This window comes from Heloderma suspectum, chromosome 1, assembly GCF_057233095.1.
Source record: "Heloderma suspectum isolate Gila_16-S chromosome 1, 16-S_ref, whole genome shotgun sequence".
NCBI classification, from domain to species: domain Eukaryota; kingdom Metazoa; phylum Chordata; class Lepidosauria; order Squamata; family Helodermatidae; genus Heloderma; species Heloderma suspectum.
Window position 1 is genome coordinate 209,237,127 of NC_139458.1, and position 19,211 is coordinate 209,256,337.

Below are 19,211 nucleotides of genomic sequence, written 5' to 3' on the forward strand. Positions count from 1 at the left end.
GGCCTTCCTATTCCCCCCCCGCACGCTAGCTGCGGAACCTTTTGACGCGGCTTAGGTTTTCTCGGGGAACTCGGTGGCTTCGAAGTCGGACTGGTTTCCGTGTCCAGTCAAGCTCCCTGAAATACTGAGGAAAGGTCACTGGGCAGCCAGGTACGGGTGCTTTTGGTTACGTGTCCGGCAGCCTCCCCCCCCTCGCCACATCTGCTCTCGCTCATGTTTTCTCGTCTCTTAACCTGTTAGAATTAAGCCTCATAATCGTCAAGTGTCGCCGATAAAATGTGTACCATCTTCGAGGCGGCGGTTGACTGTAGCTTGGCCTTTTCTTTAAAGGGGCGCTTAAATGCGTTGTGGGATCTGCTGCATCTTAAAACCCGGAGCATAGTGGTAGTCCGTGGAGCGCTTTTAGTAATGAGCTCTTCTAGACAAACAAGCGATGAAACTCACTTCGCAGGATTGTTGTGAATGATATAACGGGATAACCCCGTGTCTGTTCTTTGGACGAGTGGCAGGGCGCTATTGCGATACATAACTTCAGTCACACTATATGGTATAGGAGGAGAAAACAGTTGTGCTGCTGCTTGCACTTTTTTTTTTTAAATGCCCCAAACCTTTGTCGGATTATGTGCAGGAATAGGGAAAAACACAGTTTCTAAAAAAGGTTTGAAGGAAGAATGCTGCAATGGCTGTGCAGCTGAAGCAAACCTAAACACAAACACTCAGTAGAACCCTCAATGCAAAGTGGGTCAGCTGGGAACAAAGAAAGCACATAATCACAGATATTGGATGCTCCTGCAAAGGTTTTATTTTTTAATTACAAAATTGTTGCATTGCTGATCGCATCACATATTAGCTTTTTTTTTTAAGTGTGTGCGTGCGTGAGAGAGATCTCGCTTTTCAGTCAAGGTAGCGTAACAATACAAAAACTTAAAACGCTTGGGTGGAAGGTGACTGTCCCACTCCCTGTGGCAGCCTTGCCCCCTCCCCAAAGCTCTCCTGAATGAAGTGGGTTTTGGCAGTGGGGGTGGGTGGATGGACTGAGGGGGAATAACCAAAAAACAGAATTTTGACAGTCCCCTATTCTCAGGCGAGGCTTTTTTGAGGGGCTGGCACAGGGAGGAGGCGTTCTGGCCCACTCCCTTCCACTGGAGTGTCTGGATCAAAGCCATAGTCTTAGTACGAGTTTTGTAGTTTGTGACCTTACCTTCAAAATCAAAGCTTTCAACTTCTCAACCAGCCCTGTGTCTAGTGTATGTGTACTAGCTCTGGCCACTGGGCGGTTCATGATGACTAAAACTAGTTCCTATGTTTAAAGAACAGTGCAACTTTTAGGGGTTTGAAAGGAACCTAAAGGTGTGTTTTTTTAGCAAGTCCACATGGGGGGGGGGGGTCTCCATGTTTTTCTGTAATGTCAAAAACCATGCATTAATTGATGGTTTGCATTTCAGATTAGTTGATAGTTTGCATTTGAGCATAATATAGCATGTGGAGAATGTACAGATGTAGCCAGATGTAGACCTAAACATATTTATGAGGATGAAAGCCCTATTCGATGTAAACCAATGTGTGCCAAGCTGTACTGGCATTCTCTTCTGTCTGCTGGTGCTTTTCCTTGTGTGCTTATTCCTGAATAACCTATGCAAGGGTGGTGAATGGTTTACTTTTGTTTACGCTATTCTAAGCCTGTTCACTTAGATTTTTTTTATCCTGAATCAACCTGTACTTCAAATGAAGTCTCCTGCTTGCTACATTTGGGTCACAGATCAGTGGAATGCTGTGAACTGTGTATTCTACTCAACTCTGCATACCAAGCATAAAAAAGCAGGATTGGTACATTGTCACTTATCCCAGGATGTAAGGAGAGCAAGGTCAGAAGTCCCAGTTCTTTAAAATATCTTTTCTGTGTTTCAACTCACAATTTCTGAAGCACAGTGTAAACAAATCAGAATATTTTAATTGAAGGGAATTAAAATATGGTTATCCTGGGAGGGGGAATCTGAAGAAAACAAGGATAAACAAAACATATCTATTATGGCAGGGATGAAGTTATAAAAACTAGCAGTCCAGAAAATACTGTGTTCCATTTTTAAACTTGTCAACTGCCTTCTCCAAGGCTCTAGCCTATTTATGAGACCACTGGATCTAATAAACTAATTATATCCAGCTGTATTTTCCCATTTTATCTAGATCATGTCCTGCCCAGTAGTCTGGCCATTAGAAAAGGGATTAATACAAGTGCCATACAATAGGCTATGCTAATACAGATTGTCCTACCCCAAACACGTTTCAACCATTAAGGTCTTCATCGGGGGAGGGGGGATTAGAAACATAACTATAACCCATAGAAGAAAACTATTAATGACTTATTCGTATCTATAGCAGCCTTACCTAGTATTGGTGGGAGTTGTAATAATGTATTACTATTTTTAAAATAGTTAATGTTACTGTTTTTCAACTTGTTGGCATAAGTATTAAACTTGTTGATTAAAGTATCTTTTTGTTCAGCAGTGAATCCTACTCAGAAGTAAGTCTCACTGTTTTGAGTGAAACATACTTGAAAGTGTGTATTTGATTGCAATCCTAATCCATAATTTGACAATATTTGACCAGTCAAATGCCCAGTCCTAGCTGAAATGCAGGTACAATAGCATTAGAAAGGTTGGGGGTGGCAGAGAGGACAACAGGGAAATATTGGAAGCTGCTCCTGTACCAAAACATAAAATGTCATCCCAGCTTCTTAAAAGAAAATGTTTATTCCAGAACTTGAAGCCTTGTCAGTAGAGATCATGTTTTGGGAATATAAACTGTTATCTGAAACCTATTAAAGAACCCATTAAAATGTTTTTCTGATCTATCAAAATAATGGAATGATGCCAGCATAACATACTAATTACCTTTTATTTGCATAGTTCCAGGTCCCACATTTGCAAAAACTTTTATATGTGCTTATCTTGCTGCTGAGTCAAATTAGTGCTTTTAAGACCAGAATGATGATTATGTCTGCAGAACCTCATTTTCAAATTTCTTTTATGTACAGATCTGGAGTATGACTAATGCAACTTGGTACATCCTGTTCGCAAGCAATTGATGTTTCATGACTTTGCAGAGCAGTTCTTAGAATCAAAGTCCTTTAAAGACTAAAAATTAATTGTAACTAGTAACACTTATTACAATACAACTTAGTGCACCTGGCAACTTTCCTCTTTCCTTGATCTATTTTGAAAGGCAGAAGGCTATTGTATGTACATTAAAAAATTTCACTGTAGCAATCCTATGAGTAAACCATATTAAAAAACCCAGAAGACAGTTATTGTTATATTGGTTTTTACAACTGTATTTAAAAAAAATTTAATTCAAGAACTGAATTAAGTTATATGAGGTGCTTGGAAAAAATATCCAGTACTCTATGATCCATCTCTCTGTCACACTCTAGCATGGCCAAGATATGAAACTTGAAGTACTACGAGATACTAATAGGCTCAACTATTAGTGGCCTCCATTATATTTTATGCAACAAATAAAATGGGGCACAATTCCGAGATTGTTGGGGGATGGGCAAAGCTTGCTTCCTCCTTGCTCAAGAAACAGATCACTGAGAATAATTATACCCCCTTTATATTTTATTTTTCACATAAATGAATGGCTACCGTTTAATCATGTGGGGAGAAAAGTAAAGCTAATAATCATAGGCACTTTGTTAGTTTTTCATAACATATAGATTTGATCCAGCAAGGTGGTTCTTATGCTTCTTTGCCCAATCCAGCTAAGGAGATCCACAGCAGAAGCAGCTTTCCAGACACTTGCCGAAATCAGATGCGCTTCTAGTGTGGTACTGTTTAGCATTGCTGCATTAATGTCCACAGAATGCACATAAAGTTATGTCGAAAGCAATTTTGTGCAGCGAGACTAAATCTGCACATTTGGCTGCATGTCTCATTTAACCTGCCATCCTTTAAACTGTGGGTGGGCATTCCCCTTTACAGTTTAAACGTTAAAGGGTCTAGTTGAGGGTTAAGTATAGTCTCTTGTGGGTGTGAAAACCTTCATAGTGATATTTCCCAGGGGAAATGCTAGTATTTCTTTATTAACAAGGTAAGACTATTAATAAGCAAAGCTATATCGGCTATAAGAAAACTTCCAAAATCCATATTGGGGTCATACCTTTATTAGGATGTGTAATAAAGGTTTTGCCCACTAGTATTACTGAAACTCATGTAATGATTTTTAATGATGGGGCAGGTGAAACCCCAGGCAAGCAGGTCATGGGTTATGAATAAGAACATCTTGTGAGAGCTACTTTTTAAAAATCTTTTCCTAGAAGCATGGGACATGGACATGAACATAAAAAAATGGAGCTTCCTGATTATAGACAATGGAAGATAGAAGGTACTCCCTTACAGGTTGTCCAAGAAAGGTTGGCTCGGCGGGGTCTCAAGAATCCATGGCTTCGGTAAGAGCTGGCATGAATGCATATTTTTCATTAGCTTTAGGCAGCCACAAACCTATAATACAGCAGATGGTCTGTCCTTTCACAATAGAAGGTACAAGAACTTCTACATAAAACCAGTTATAAAAATGTCAGTTCAAGAACACAATCCAGTGACACCCTTGCAAATGCACATTGGGACTTCTCATCTCCCCAACAGGAACTCCTTGTCCTGCACTGGAAAATGTCATATACCTTGACTCTTAAGAGTATAAGACACCTATCCCCAAGCTGGTGCCCTACAAATGTTTTGGACTACAACTTCCAGCATTCCTCATCATTGGCCATGCTGGCTGGAACTAATGGGAGTTGAAGTACAAAACGTCTGGAGGGCACCAGCTTGGGGAAGATGGTCTAGGATATGAGTAGAAAATTGAGGTCTAGTCACTCAGTTTTTGGTGAGACATTGTTGCTACAAGAGGGAAGAGGGTTTCCCATATGAGGCCAGCACAGAGCTGTTCAGAGCTCCCACAGTCTTGGGTTGCTTAATTACAAAGGGCTTCCTTTTAAAGAGGCATTGGACCGTGCTTGGCTAGGTCTGCCCAGTGCAAGTATAATAGTTCAACTCAGCAGTGAAGAATAGTTGTTTTGGACTAAACCTTGTATCTTTATGTAAGGGTATGATGGAAAATTCTGTACTATCCATTAAATTATTTACTAACATACGAATGCTGCCTGATATTTTGTACTGTGAGGTCTAGCGCCGCAGTCCTCTGCATCTCAGTAGTAGTATTATATTTTCCATTAGAAGGCTGGCCCCCAAATATAACTTATTCATGTCAGTCTTCATGTAAATTGAACCCTAGTGAAAGTTATGACAACTGAAGTTCTTTATCTGGAATGATGCAAAGCACTAGTTTTTGTAATACAGCCTCTTCAGCCTGCCATAATAGAGACTGCTTGCCTCAAAAGCATAAGGGAGTTCTTCATGGATTAGTAGGAACTTGGATCCTGATGACTGGGAAGATGGTGAAGTTTCAAATAATATCTGTAATGGTTCTTCTGATATTTATTTATTTGAAGCATTTTTATGCGGCTCCTCAGCCAAAGAGGCTCCCTGTGTGGTGTACAAATACTCAATAAAAGAAAATAGTCCCTGCCTCCAGTCTTACAATCCAAAAAGACACAAGACACAGGGAAAAAGGAATTGGAGGGGGGGACATTTATCTACTGGAAAGTCATCTTTCAGTATCAATAACTTAAAGAGTCCTGTGTATTTGGAAACATAATGTAGATGTATTTGGTGCTAGAGTAACAGTGCAATGCTATGCATGTCTATTCAGAAATAAGTCCTACTGAGCTGAATGGGACTTAATCCCAGATAAGTGTGTACAGGATTGCTGCCTAAATGATCTGTGGTTAGTCAGTAACTCTCATTTGTCAAGTGTCTGTGCTTGTTAAATTTATGGGGCAGAATCCAACAGAGTGCTTATGCCCCTGCCAAATCTCTTACACCCCACCAATTCTGTTGTGCAAGTGGCCCTGACTGCTTGTGCAATTATGATTTAGCGCTTCCGGGGCAACCTGAAATGAGCAGAGATACTCATTTCTGGAAGGAGGCAGGTCAGCAGAGCTCACATAAGAGTGCTCCGCTGACCTGCCTCCTTCCAGAAACAACTGTTTCCCCTCATTTTGGCTGTTTCCCCAGGAAGTGCTAAATCTCCCCTGTGTAAGCGGTGGGTCACACTTGCACAACAGAATTCGTGAGACCCACCCCATGCAGAATTGGTGGGGTGGAATCAGTGGATTCTGCCCATGGTGTCTGAAGGTTAAGTACCAAGTAAACTACTTGGGACTTTTGCAAGAAAGAATGTTATAATGTCTAGCGATGGACTTTAACTATGGATAATCTGAAAAATATTCCTATTATGGCATTAAAACACGTCAAGAGCTGTTTTTTCAAAGACTTTCATTCTAAAGTGGCACCAGAAGCTCAATGATTATAGTAGACAGTCATGGAAAATTATATGAAGCTTTGTGAATATAGCTGTGTGGAGTTGGATTAGAGGCCACAAACCATAAACCTATACACAAAATCCACACTTAGACATTTTTCTGTGCACTCCCATTACCTAACTCATTTAGATGGGGAGGAGGGGATGGGAAACTTTTCTTCCATTAACTTCCTTAAGTTAACTATTCTTAAGGATACAAGCCAAAACACTTAACACTTTCCACTGAAAAATTACTTCAGAATGGTTGGGGTCACACGAACTCTAACCCACGGTATGGGTTGTTGAATTCTGGATTGTTGTGTTGTGTAAACCCAGCTGCGCTAACAAACCATGGTTTGTTAACCACTAACAACCCACAAAGAGAATCCAGTTTGCTGTTGGGTTGTGAATTCTGGGTTGTTTAAACCATGGGTTATGTGTGAACCCAGAACAATGGGTTGTTTATGGGTTGTTTCACCAGGAGAGAGGCAGCAGGCAACAGTGATTAAAAAAAACCCAGCTGCTCTTTATGCCAATACTACAGCCCAGCAAAGCCATTTTGGGATACAAGGAGGGAGCGGGCGAAGGAGGAGGACAGAAACAAACAACCCAGGGATTGAGAAAACAAACCATAGTTTGTTCAACTGTTTGCCAGACAAACCCTGCTATGGCAACAAACCATGGGTTAAATAAACCGTGGGTTAGCATTATGTGCAAACCAGGTCAGTGTGCCATTAAACTTGCAGGGCAATAGGTAGAGACTCAGAATTTTTAGTTTTCATTAATTTTTGTCTTTGTTTCTGCTCTAGCAATGACGCATGGAGGTACATGGGTGGCTTTGCAAAACCTGTCAAGTTCATGGACGTTATAGGCAAAGGATTCAAATGGGGATTTGCAGCCTTTGTGGTAGCTCTTGCAATTGAGTATGCGCTTTACCCTCCAAAGAAAGATGGTGGGCATCACTGAAGACCATTTTTTCTCTTCTAAGTCATGAATCAATAGCATTTTCTGCCTTTGGATGGAAAGATGCATATTAAAGTTCTTCAAGAAGATCTGTGTGCTGTCTTTTTTTTTTTCCTTATGGGAAATGGGGTTCAAACCTGTCAAAACAGCCTCTGATTATTAGACCTCATGCGAGTGCCCTATCTAAGCAAGATAGACCTGCTGTTCGATTAATATTTTTCCTAATAGCTTTCTGTTCTGTTTGCTTTGACCGAAGACTAGGGAATGAACTAGAGGTTCAACATAGACTAAGGGTGCAATCCTATGTGGCATCCTCCAAACTTGGAGACTGTCGACTATCCGATGCAGGGCGGGAGGACACTGGAGGCAATATTCGCCTCCACGCTCCAGCCGCCCTGCATTTCCACTAGATAGATGATTTCACTTGTCTAGCAGTGGCGCCTCAGAGGGAGAGGGAAGGAGGCTGGGGTGGCGGTAGGATATGTCATATTGCAGCCACCCTGATCTCCTCCCCTCCCTGTCCCCAGGAATGCACCCTTTTCCCTGATTCTGCACCCCATTTTCCAAGCTTGGAGAGGTAGACAGCGAGGTTCTCTCCATGCCAGCTCCAAGGGGGAAGGAATGGGGAGCAGGGTTTCCTGGATCCAAGGTCAGAGCCCTGCCTCTGACCTTGGAGCCAAGAAACCGAACTATCCTATGCCCCCCTAGATTCTATCAGGGGGACATAGCATTACTCCCACGACTCATGCGTGGTGCCACTAATAAGCTCTAGCTCTAGGTGGCCTGCCATAACTATTAGTTATTATTATTCCTCACGTTTATATTCTGTCCTTTCTCCAAAGAGCTCAGGGTGGTATACATAGATGCGGCTAACCCCTCTTATCTTCACACAACTCTGTGAGGTAGGCTAGGTTGAGAGAAGGTGAGCTTTGCAGCCTCAGTGGGAACTTGAACCCAGGTCTCCCCATTCTCAAGTTCAACACACTGACCTCTACACCACTCTGGCTCTCCTGAAAAGGTTCTTTTCAGGGCCCATAGATATACAACAGTATGTGTATCTAAGCCAGGGAGCAGCTGTGCGAGTGTTGGGCTGCTCTGTACATGCAGAAAAAAGCCTTTCAAATACTACAGCAGCTGAATGGAAAGCTGTTGCGAGTAAGGGCTTTTTAGCAATGGTGCACATGGGAAGCATCAAGCCTAAATCGTCCCTGAATCTCAGTTAAGACACTCCGTTTGTTATGAATGTTTGTGTCACCTTCCAGTTTTGTGTGCCTGGCTAAGAATCCTAACACTTTTGCCTTTAAGAAAGTCAAACTGGTTTCAGGTGGCAAATAGAGCGGGAGCCACAGCTTTTTACTTAATGCTGTCCTGGTGCAGGGTTTCCTTGCTTTTAAGCTCCAAAACTTGTCTACTGCTCCTCACTACCTCGTCTGTCCCCAAGCTTTCAAAAACACCATCAGAACTGGGCAAACCTGGCTGTTCAGTTTGCTTGTAATGCCTTGCCTGTCTTACGAAAGAATGTTGCAGAGTTTGAATAATTTGGAATATATAGAGTTGGGAACTTGATTTATTGGGATGTAATAGAGGCTGCCCTGTGCACTGCTAAGCCAACTGCTGTTGATTCAGTTAAAACAGGTGTGTGGAACCTCAGGCCTAGGGGCCAAATCCCCTCACCCTGGATCCCAATCCAGCCCTCCAGGGTTCTTCAAATGGCCACAAGTCTTTCCACTGATTGATGGCTGGTTTCCCAACTTTTGTGCAGTTTGGTTCCCATTCTAAAAGGTTAAAATGCATCTCCTAAGTCTTAGTTACTCATAGTAAGAGTTTTAAGCTTAAATAAGCTGGCTCCGCCCTTTTTGCTTTTGGCCCTGCTTCTCAGAAATGGAATTTGAGCCTCAGACTGAACACCTCTGAGTTAAAAGATAACTTTCCCCATTTTGTGGTATGCACCATGGCAACTATTTCCTATACTAAACTGTCACAACAGGACTATCATCCAAGATATCAAACCTCTTTAGATGTAGCATTATAAATTTAGCTTACTAGAGAAGAAAATATAAGTGATGTGAGATACATCCTTTCCCCCCCTTTTTCTGAGTCAATACTAAAAGGAAAATGTAGATCAGAATAATAACCACCTCTCTGAAGATAGCTGACAAGGATTGACTGTGCTAAGCTGCACATAATTACACTGACACCCATACGCATATTTTAATAAGGATTGCAAGGGCTTGAGAGAATGGCAGGATCCAAACTAACAACCTGAAGTATTACCCTTTGGAGGTGGGGTAGAAACTGCATTCTGCTGCTGCTACTAGACTAGTCAAAATGAGGACATGCAAGATAAAGCATAGTCTGAAAGACTGCAAAAGCTTACAACCCCCACTCTGTCCAAAGAAGCAAGGTAAAGTGAAGCGACCTTCCTTAGAACCATTTTATACATTACTGAGGGCAAGCCCCAAAGGGTGCACTTTTGCCTTACCTCAACCCTATGTATGACAAGAACATACAGTACCTATTTGTCACATCTTTCATTTTTAGGTGTACACTTAAACGTAATATATGAAGAGGTCCTAGATCAGCCTTCCTCTACCTGGCACCCTCCAGATGAGTTGGATTACAACCTCATCATTGCTGAACATTGCCCATGCTAGGTGGGGCTGATGGGAGTTGTAGTTCAAGATATCTTGAAGGCAGTAGGTTGGGGAAGGCTATCCTGGATGATGGTTCCCTGTTCACTGAAGCTACAGGACACACTCCAGCCAAAATTAACTTCCATTGATTTCAATGGCAGAATGTGCTCAGTGTTCACATGATCAGTTGGGCTTGCATCTGCTTCACTTTGGCTGGATTGTGCCCATAGTGTTTACTAATTTCCCAGAGAACAAATTAGCCTTTGCTAATTTTCAGGTCTGTGCAAATTTTAGCTGGGATGGGTAGCCAACCATTGCTTCACATAGCCAACAAGGTAAGACTTTCTCACTTCCAGCTCAACAGAGGCAAGCTAAGTGCATCCCTTTTTGTGCCCACTGTCCAGTGAGGGGTTTCTACAAGATGGGAGCAGGGGTTCCAGGTCTGTTTCTAGCAACCTCCTTCCAACTAAAGATATAGATGCTACATCAGAGCATAATACACAGCTTGCTGCCATTTTGAAAGAGGTGCTCTCTGCCTCCTTGTATTGCTGCTGATTTTGTAAAAATATGCTACTCCTGTGAGGAGTATACTGGGTGATTTCCCTGCTGGTCACCAAAATTAAACTTTTGGTAGCTTCCCCTTTGCACGACATACTAGTCTGCACCATCAATACCACATATTTCTTTATTTTTCCAATTTTAAATGTTTCCCATTCTCCCCTTTAATTTATTCCCAGAATAGGCAAATCAGTGTGTGAACTGCAAAATGTTTAATGTGTAAATTGTTAATGAAGGATATATAAATATTGTAAAGAAGTATAAGACATAGAACGTAACACGTCAATGACCTGAAGGGAGGAAATCATGGGAAATTGAGGCACTGTCATATGTCTGGCATCGCCAACTGTACAATAGGGAAAGGGGAGGTTTATTGTTTAAAAAAACCCCATAAACAATAAATTAAAGTAAATTAATAATAAACAATAAATTAAAAATTCTGGTAGCCACTGACAGCCTCTGTCTTTAAGAAAACTGCCTACAACAAGGGTCTTCTTTTTGATCACTTTAAGGTGCAATCTCATTTGAGGACTCCTGTTTTAACCCTACATACAAATCATCAATTATATAGTCAAAACAGCTGACAACTGTTAATGAACATATTTTAGGCTCCCTGAGTTGTGTAATTTATTCATTTGCTTCCATCTCTCTTACTAAGCCCTTTGAAGCTGGACAGAGAAGCTGGGACTTGTCCTAGGCCACACAAGTGATCTCCGTAACTAAACTCTGTATGTTTCTCCCACAAACCACCCAGAAAACTAGTGTTGTCATGAAACTACAGCTGTACTAACAAAGTGGCATGTTTGACATATTGCATATATTTTTCGTTTCCCAAGCATTTTCTTTTCATCTGCCACTCTTAGAAAAGCAAAACCAGCACACAGTGCTTAATAGCTAATGCATTCAAAATATCCTCACTATGCTCTAGGCTTCAATAAGTATATTTTCACTGGTGTCTATTCACTGTATACCGGCCAAGGTTAAATTGTGTTTGCGGTATCTTGATTTCAAGCATAAGTCCATGAAGGAAGTTAATGATAACTTTCAAAGGACTGTCCGTTCACTGGACTGAGTAGGGTAGAGCAGTAAAAAGTTAATTCTCTTATGTTATTTTTAAGGTCATGTCATAAAAGACTGGTTTTAGCTGTTATGTTATTCTTATACCCTCTCCCATCTGGTCCAGCCTCAGCCTCGCATCTACACTTTGAAAATGGATGAGATGTACCATACAGGTTTATAATGTATACTTAAACCAGGGTTGGGAACCCATGGCTCTCCAGACAGAGGTAATGCAAAAACCCCACTGCCTGAGACTACAGGACATGTGCTGCCAGTCTCCTCACTGCCACTGGCACACACCCCCCTTACTCAGAACAAGAGATCAGGTGGGCAGCCTCCCCAGAAAGCTGCCCAGGCCCGGATATCACACTTTGAGGTGTCCTTCCTCAAAGCAAGGCATTAGGAGGTGGCCCAGGAGGCTACCTGTACAGAGAGCTGCCTGCCTGATCTCTCAGCTTGGGGGACTGAGAGATGGAAGGGAGGCCTGCTCCTCCAAGGAGACCTGCTTGCTGCTCTCCCACTGTGGTATTTGCCACAGCAGATAAGCAGGGCTCTTATGAGTGGCACCCTGCCTCATAAGAGGGCTGGCCCTGCCTCCACACAGCTCCGCACAGGTTGAAACAGTCCTTAGTCTGGAACAGTGAAGACTTCAAGCAAACTTGCACAGTTGTCAGAGTTGGATGCATTGCGCCTACCACATCTGAGTGAAGCCCTGGCCGTTGGCACCCGCAGGCACAGCCTGCCGTGGTGCATCCCTGTAGCCCCCAAAGGGAGGGATCTGTCCACTCCATTCCCAGAGGGAGGGGTCCATCTCACAGCGAGGAGGAGGAGGCAGGCATATAACTGTCCTCTACCCACTATTTGCTGTTTTTTCCCATTGCTCTAGCAAGCGGTAGCAACATCGCACAAGAGTTGGGTTTCCGCTAGTGCAACATCATTAGCGCTAGTGCTGAGACACAGTTGGATACTACCCATAATATGCATGCCATGTTTCAGATATCTAGGTTTCACAGTATTGGCACTATGGTGCTGACAGACAGATTCTCTCTTATTATAAATTTAAAAATAACATTAAAAATGCTATTCCTATTCAGAGTAGTCCTGTTAAAACATGCAAAGATAAACATAAGAATATAAGAAGAGCCATGCTGGATCAGACCAAGGGTCCGTGTAGTCCAGCATTTTGTTCAGACAGGGTCCAACCAGCTGTCAACCAGGAACCCTTAAGCAGGACACAAGTACGACAGCACCCTCCACCCATGTTCCCCAGCAATGGGTGTACATAGGCAAACTGCCTCTGATACAGGTAGCATATAGCCATCAGGACTAGTAGCCGCTGACAGCCTTATCCTCCATGAATTTGTCCAATCCTCTTTTAAACCATCCAAACCGGTGGCCATCACTATGTCTTGTGTCAGCAAATTCCATAGTTTAACTATGCGCTGTGTAAAGTTCTTCCTTTTATCTGTCCTGATAACTTATGCTAAAAGAATACCTTATGAAGCAGGACATTTAAATTACACTCCTCACATTTTCACAAAAATGTTTGTGTCCCTCCTTAGTATACGTACAATGCTCTGTTACAGATTTTAATTATAAAATACTGGTGTGTGTGTTTAAATGGTTCTTCCATTTATATAGGAGACATTTCCTATTGCAGATACCAGGAACCATATCTGTCTAGGGCTGTAACTGTAGCAACAATCATCCTAGAAATAAAAGCAGTTCTCTACAAGCAGGAATGCGGTCACTTTGCAGATCAAGGTGCATAAGCACTGATACCCACACAGATCTGATGATCTCACATGTTGACAACAGAATACATAACTTGAGACTATGTGCCAGACACAAGGATCTAGAAATAGAACATTTGTCAGTCAGAACTGGCTGGCTATTCTAAGCAGGAGGCTGATAGGCTTTCTGCTTACATTATATGTATGTAATTTCAGTTTACCCATGGCTAGTGATGTATTCCACTCTTGCTGCTGAGCAAAAATACCAAGGCAAATCACCTTGGACATTGCTTTGCTGACATCAACTGGCTAATATGGAAGAAAGTGGTGCTCAAGACATCTAGGTCCCAGGGCATTTATTTTATATGTCACTTTTCAATAATTTTCAAAGTAGCTGGAGGGAGCAATCCTATCTGGGTTGATGGTGGCATCCAAGCCTGGGGGTGAGGTCCTATCCAGTGCAGAGCGGGAGGAGTGGTGATGAGCGGATCTCCTCCTCGCTCCCCCACCCGGCTTCTGCAGCTAGACAGACGATTTCAGCTGTCTAGCTTCAGGACCTCAGAGTGTGGGAAGCGGTGGCTGGATGACACACAGGATGTGTCGTACTGGCATTTCCGACTTTCCCGCCTCGGATCGCCCCCAGGAATGCCCCATTTTTGCCGCTCCACACTCCTCTTTGAAGTGCAGACTGCAGGGCCGTTCGGCGCTGCCTAAGGGGCAGCACAGGAGGGGGTGGAGGTCGGTTCTCAGGGAACTAATTTCACAGCATGGGCTCCGAGGTTGGTTCCTGGAAAGTGACCTATCCTATGGCCGTCTAGCCACTGACTAGTGGTCACAGGATTGTGCCCTTAAAGGCTTAACACCAGCATGTTGAACTGAGCCCAGAAGCAGCCAGTGCAGTTGGACAGGGATGGCTCCAGGTTTGAGTGGGGGGCGGGAAGACCCTTTAAGGTGACCTTCACCAAGCTGGCTGTTCCACTGGTGCTCTCCCTGTGGCTGTGGATTTACTTGATGGGCAGCCACTGGGTCTGGGAAGCCATCATGTCAACTTTCCCACAAAGCTTTTCTGACACAGCAGTGCTATGTGATGGAAAAGCTTGACAGATGAACTAATGCACAGTTTCTTTGCTATGCATCTGCTTAAATGTATCTCTTCTTTATTATGCGTCTCTTCAGTGGTGCAATCCTAAGCATGCTTACTCAGCAGTAAATTTCATTTAGTTGAAGGAGACTTAATTAAGGGTGCAATCCTATGCCTGTTTAGACAGAAAAAAGGCCTACAACTCCCATGCTGGCTGGGGAATCCTGAGAGTTGTAGACCTTTTCTGTCTAAAGAGGCGTAAGATTGTGCCCTAATTAATGTATTACATTTCTAAACTGCCCAACAGCCGAAGCTCTCCAAAGTACGCATAGGATTGCAGCTTAAACGTCTGAAGTACTTTTTCAGTTTTGTTCTCTTCTACTCATCAAAACAGAAAATTGGGATTACAAGACTGTTAATGTCTCATGGATATTTAATAAGTATTTTAAAGTGTTACCATTAGTCATCAGCAGAGTGTGAATTATACATTAAAATATTAATACTTTGGTGTTGGCCAGAGAGGAAATATGACTTCATCTAAAATCTATTTTTTTAAAAGAGGTATTCATTGTCAACGGCCCAGTTCGTATGATCACAGGGTGGTTACTAATCACAGGGTGGTTACTAACCACGGCGGTTTGCAAACCACACTGTGCATGCTGGTTGATTTGCATAATTATTCTCGTTGGGTGCAGCTTCTTGTGTTGTCCAAACCTGGCAAAAGTGGCTTGTTGGGGTGGTTAACAACCCACTCAGAACCCATGGTCTGTTGTGGGGTGTTTGTTAAACACCCCTAACAAGCCATCCTTGCCAGGTTCACACTTCAGGTGTATGGACTGGATCCCGACTTTGTCATACTTAGAGTAGACCCACTGAAATCAACGGGACATAAGTTACTCATGACTAACCTAAGTCCCCCTGACCATGGTTTATTGTCCCAGGAATAAGTTGTACTTAGGTGTTCCCTCCTCCCCCAGTATTTCAGGCTTCAGTGAAGCTATCTTGGTTTTCCAAACCACCATTCCCTGGTTTCACATCTGGTTTGGAGGAAGCCCTTAAGCCCCCTTTTCCCAGTTTGAATGTCACAGGAAACTGGATTTAAGAAATTAAGATAGCCCTACTGAAGCCAGGTTCATGAAAGGAAGAAGTCTGAGGAGGGAGCATGCTTGTTCCTAACCCAGAAAACCATGGTTTATTGGTACACCCAGATTGTTACCTCTGAAAAGGGCCAAAGTGATGTATCATTCACACTAACTGGGTTCAGATGACACACCTCAGCACCCACAGGCACTACGCTGAATATGCATCTCTGTGTGCAGACATGTTGCACTCCACCAAGAGTGCTCATAATATAGAAGTCCTCCCTCTACAAACATATAGATGCTCCATGTTGGGAACTGGCTTATAGATGGATGGATAATAAATGTTCTGGACGACAGTTAGCCTTGAGTTGGAGCTGCTGTGTTCCAGGTTGCCGCAATATGATTCTGAATTTTGCAGAAGTACATCTCTCTTTGCCAACAGTTTCATTATTGGCAAGGAAGCTTTTACGATAACCACTGTCCCTGGAGGCAGTTTTAAGGCGTGATGCAGTACATCATGACTGCTGCTATGCCATTTTTAGGCCACTGTGTGACAACTTATGGAACTGTTATTATGTACTGAAATCTCCTATTTCTTGCTGTGTGAAATGCTTAATGGCATATCCTGACTGTATGGCAAGAAAAAAGATTCTTGTAAATCCTACATTGTTTTTAGGATCAAGTTTTATTTATTTTAGGAAAAGAAACTTTATTATTATTATCAGAAAAAACACTGAGATGTGGTCCAAGGGCACTGAATAACATTGGAATATATGATTGGACGGGGGGGGATGTCATTATGGCAAGAGTATAAATTTTTCTCTCTCTCATAATAGTATAACTTGTGGTCACCTAATTAAAGCCTTGAGGAACGGTAGAAAGAGCTAGGTATGTTTATCTTGGAGAAGATTAAAGGGAGACATAATAGCTGCCTCCAAATATCTGAAAGGATGTCATGTAGAAGATGGAACAGACTTGTACACACCTACCCCAAGCCCGTAAGGTCATCTTCTGGGGCCATTCTCCAAGTGCCCTTGCCAAATGAGGTGAGGTGGGTGGCTACTAGAGAAAGGGCCTTTTCAGTGGTGGCACCCGTTGTAGAATGCCCCCTCAGAGAAGATCGCCTGGTGCCTACACTGTGGTCTTTTTATTCTCCAGGACATTTTAGTCTTTCAGTTTAACTACGTGTTCTTAGATCCTTGCACTGTTGTTGTCCATTGTTGTTGGTTTTACCAGTTTTATTCTGTGGCTGTTTTTCATTTTCTGTTATTATATTTGTGTATTTTATAGTCTTAAACAGCCTCCCCCAACATGGTGTCCTCCAGATGTATTGGACTGCAATTCCTATCATCCCCAGCAGCAGAGACAATGGCTGCAATGGCTGGGGTTGATGGGAGTTGTAGCCCAAAACATCTGGAGGGCACGGCATTGGGAAAGGCTGATCTTAACCTTTATTTTGTAAACTGCCCATAGAACTGTGATTACTGGGCAGTATAGAAATGCTGCTAATAAAATAAAGAAATAAAATTATAAAAGAAATAAATTCTCAACCCGGGGCCTGCCAGATGTTTTGGGCTCCCAACATTCCTGATCATTGGCCATGCTATCTGGGGCTGATGGAAGTCTAAAACATCTGGAGAGCAACCAGTTGGAAAAGGCTGCTCTACGGGGCAGGACTAGATCTAACGGGTGGAAATTGCAGGGAAACAGATTTCAGGTAAGTATAGGGAGAAACATCCTAATGATTAAGAGCTATTCGACAGCAGACCTTGCTCACCTACCCTGAAGGTATTTACACTAAGCAGATGCTGGACAGCCATCTCTTGGGGATGTTGTAGTTTCATCCTGCACTGCTCCAAGATCCCTTCCACGATTCTAAACAACGTGGGAGCAGGCTCAGGAGTCAGGACTGACGACAGGAAGGGCTTCCGCCCAGAATGAGTAACAAATGTATGGAATTACCTGCCACAGGATGCAGTGATGACCACTATCTTGGTTGGCTTTAAACAGCATTAGACAAAATGAATGGAGACTAGGTATATCAACAGCTGCTAGTCCTAATTGCTAAATGGAAGCACCATATTCAGAGGCAGCATCTCTCTTGAGCACCAGATGCTGGGGATAAACAGCGGGAGAAGGCAGCCTCCTTCCTAAGCTGCTCGTGGGCTTCCCAGAGTCATCTGGTTGGTCACTGTTAGAAACACAACTAGATGGAACTTCATTATTTTTAATTACATGCGCACGCGCGCACGCACACACACACACACACACATATATATGAAAGATAGACTAACAACAGAATAATTTAAAAATATATTTAAAGCAACGTTTTTGCTGTTGTGCCACTTTACACCTACACACATGCACGCATGCACATTCCACCCTTCTGAGCAGGCTTCACCTTCTGTGAGCTCTGCTGACCTGTTCTGTTCCAGAAATGAGCATTTTGGCTTGTTTCTGGGTGCTTTAGGAAGTGCGAGCCTCCTGCTGCATCCACGGTGGGTCCTGCTGGTGCAAAGGCACCATTGGATACTGTCCAGTGCCAGTTACAAATTATTCAAATACCAACAACCCCATAATATAAAGTATATGACAATATAAAATAAAAACAGCAGATTTAAGCGTTTATAAAACTGACCGGAATTTTAAAAGTATCTAGGGTTCTCCTAAAAACCAATAGAAAGGGGGCAATACAGTGAAAGGGCTACCAAAAGGATCTGACAAGGCAATTCTTACTTCCTTGGCCTTATGGAAAGGAATTTGAGTTGTAAACTATAAAGGCCTAGGACATACTTCCCCAGCATGGTGGCACCCTCCAGATGTTTGGAGCTACAAATTCCCATCAGCCCAGCCAGCGCAGCCAATGGTCAGGGCATGATGGAAGCATAGGAACATAGGAAGCTCCCTTATACCACCTAGCCCAGTATTGTCGGCACTGATTGGCAGCAGCTCTCCAGGGTTTCCAGCAGGAGTTTTTCCAGCCCTACCTGGAGATGCCAGGGATTGAACCTGGGACCTTCGGTATGCAAAGTAATCCAGAACTTCTGGAGGGCCCCAGGTTGGGGAAGGCTGGCCTTGAGGAAGTCAAAAGGGGATCTTTGTGGATGAATACATGTATTGTCACACAGTAGCACTTTATTCTGCTCTAAAATTACCACAGACACTGGATTATCAGACTACCACCCAATCCATAACCTACCAAAAAACCACCTAATCTTCTAAATACTTAGAACTTGACTGGCTTGTTAATTAGGCATTGGGACTTTGGAGTACAGAAATGGTTAATGTTTTCCTACATGTGTAAATATTTGCAATTAGGGTTTGAATGTTTGAGCAAGCGACATATGGAGACCAAACTAGCTAGCTGTTAAAGATCATATTCAGATCTATGAGTAACGTCTAAATTATTACTGTTTGAACTTTATGAAAAAATAACCTATTTTTCATAAACAGAATGCGAAGAGTAAATAAAGTGATGGACTAGTCTTCTTGTTCCTTTGTAATACAAAGGAAAATGAAGTGTGAGTACAAAATCTTTTATTGTATTATATAATACTTTATCCTGTTTTTGCAGGCAGATGTTGTTTCCCAATTTAAAAATGATACTTGAATAGATTAACTTGGGGTAGCAAAGCAAAGGAGTTTAAGAGACCAATCCTATGGTCCTGGGAGAGGGTCACCCTCC

General features: G+C 42.7%; 2 protein-coding genes across 4 annotated transcripts in view; one reads left to right on the forward strand and one right to left on the reverse strand.

Annotated features, from left to right (window-relative positions):
- The window catches only part of HYCC2 (hyccin PI4KA lipid kinase complex subunit 2), an 87,472-nt gene that overhangs the window by 62,733 nt on the left and 5,528 nt on the right, over positions 1 to 19,211 (reverse strand). The gene's annotated exons all lie outside the window — the stretch shown is intronic.
- Positions 64 to 17,814, forward strand: NDUFB3 (NADH:ubiquinone oxidoreductase subunit B3). 2 transcript variants are annotated; one of them, XM_084817677.1, is made up of 3 exons: positions 64 to 150; positions 4,316 to 4,447; positions 7,227 to 17,814. In XM_084817677.1, the coding sequence occupies exons 2-3, from the start codon at positions 4,320 to 4,322 to the stop codon at positions 7,381 to 7,383; spliced, it is 285 nt and encodes a 94-aa protein (XP_084673803.1). In that variant the 5' UTR covers positions 64 to 150; positions 4,316 to 4,319; the 3' UTR covers positions 7,384 to 17,814. The 2 variants fall into 2 exon arrangements, with proteins under 2 accessions (XP_084673803.1, XP_084673812.1); XM_084817686.1 differs by having other exon boundaries at positions 4,319 to 4,447.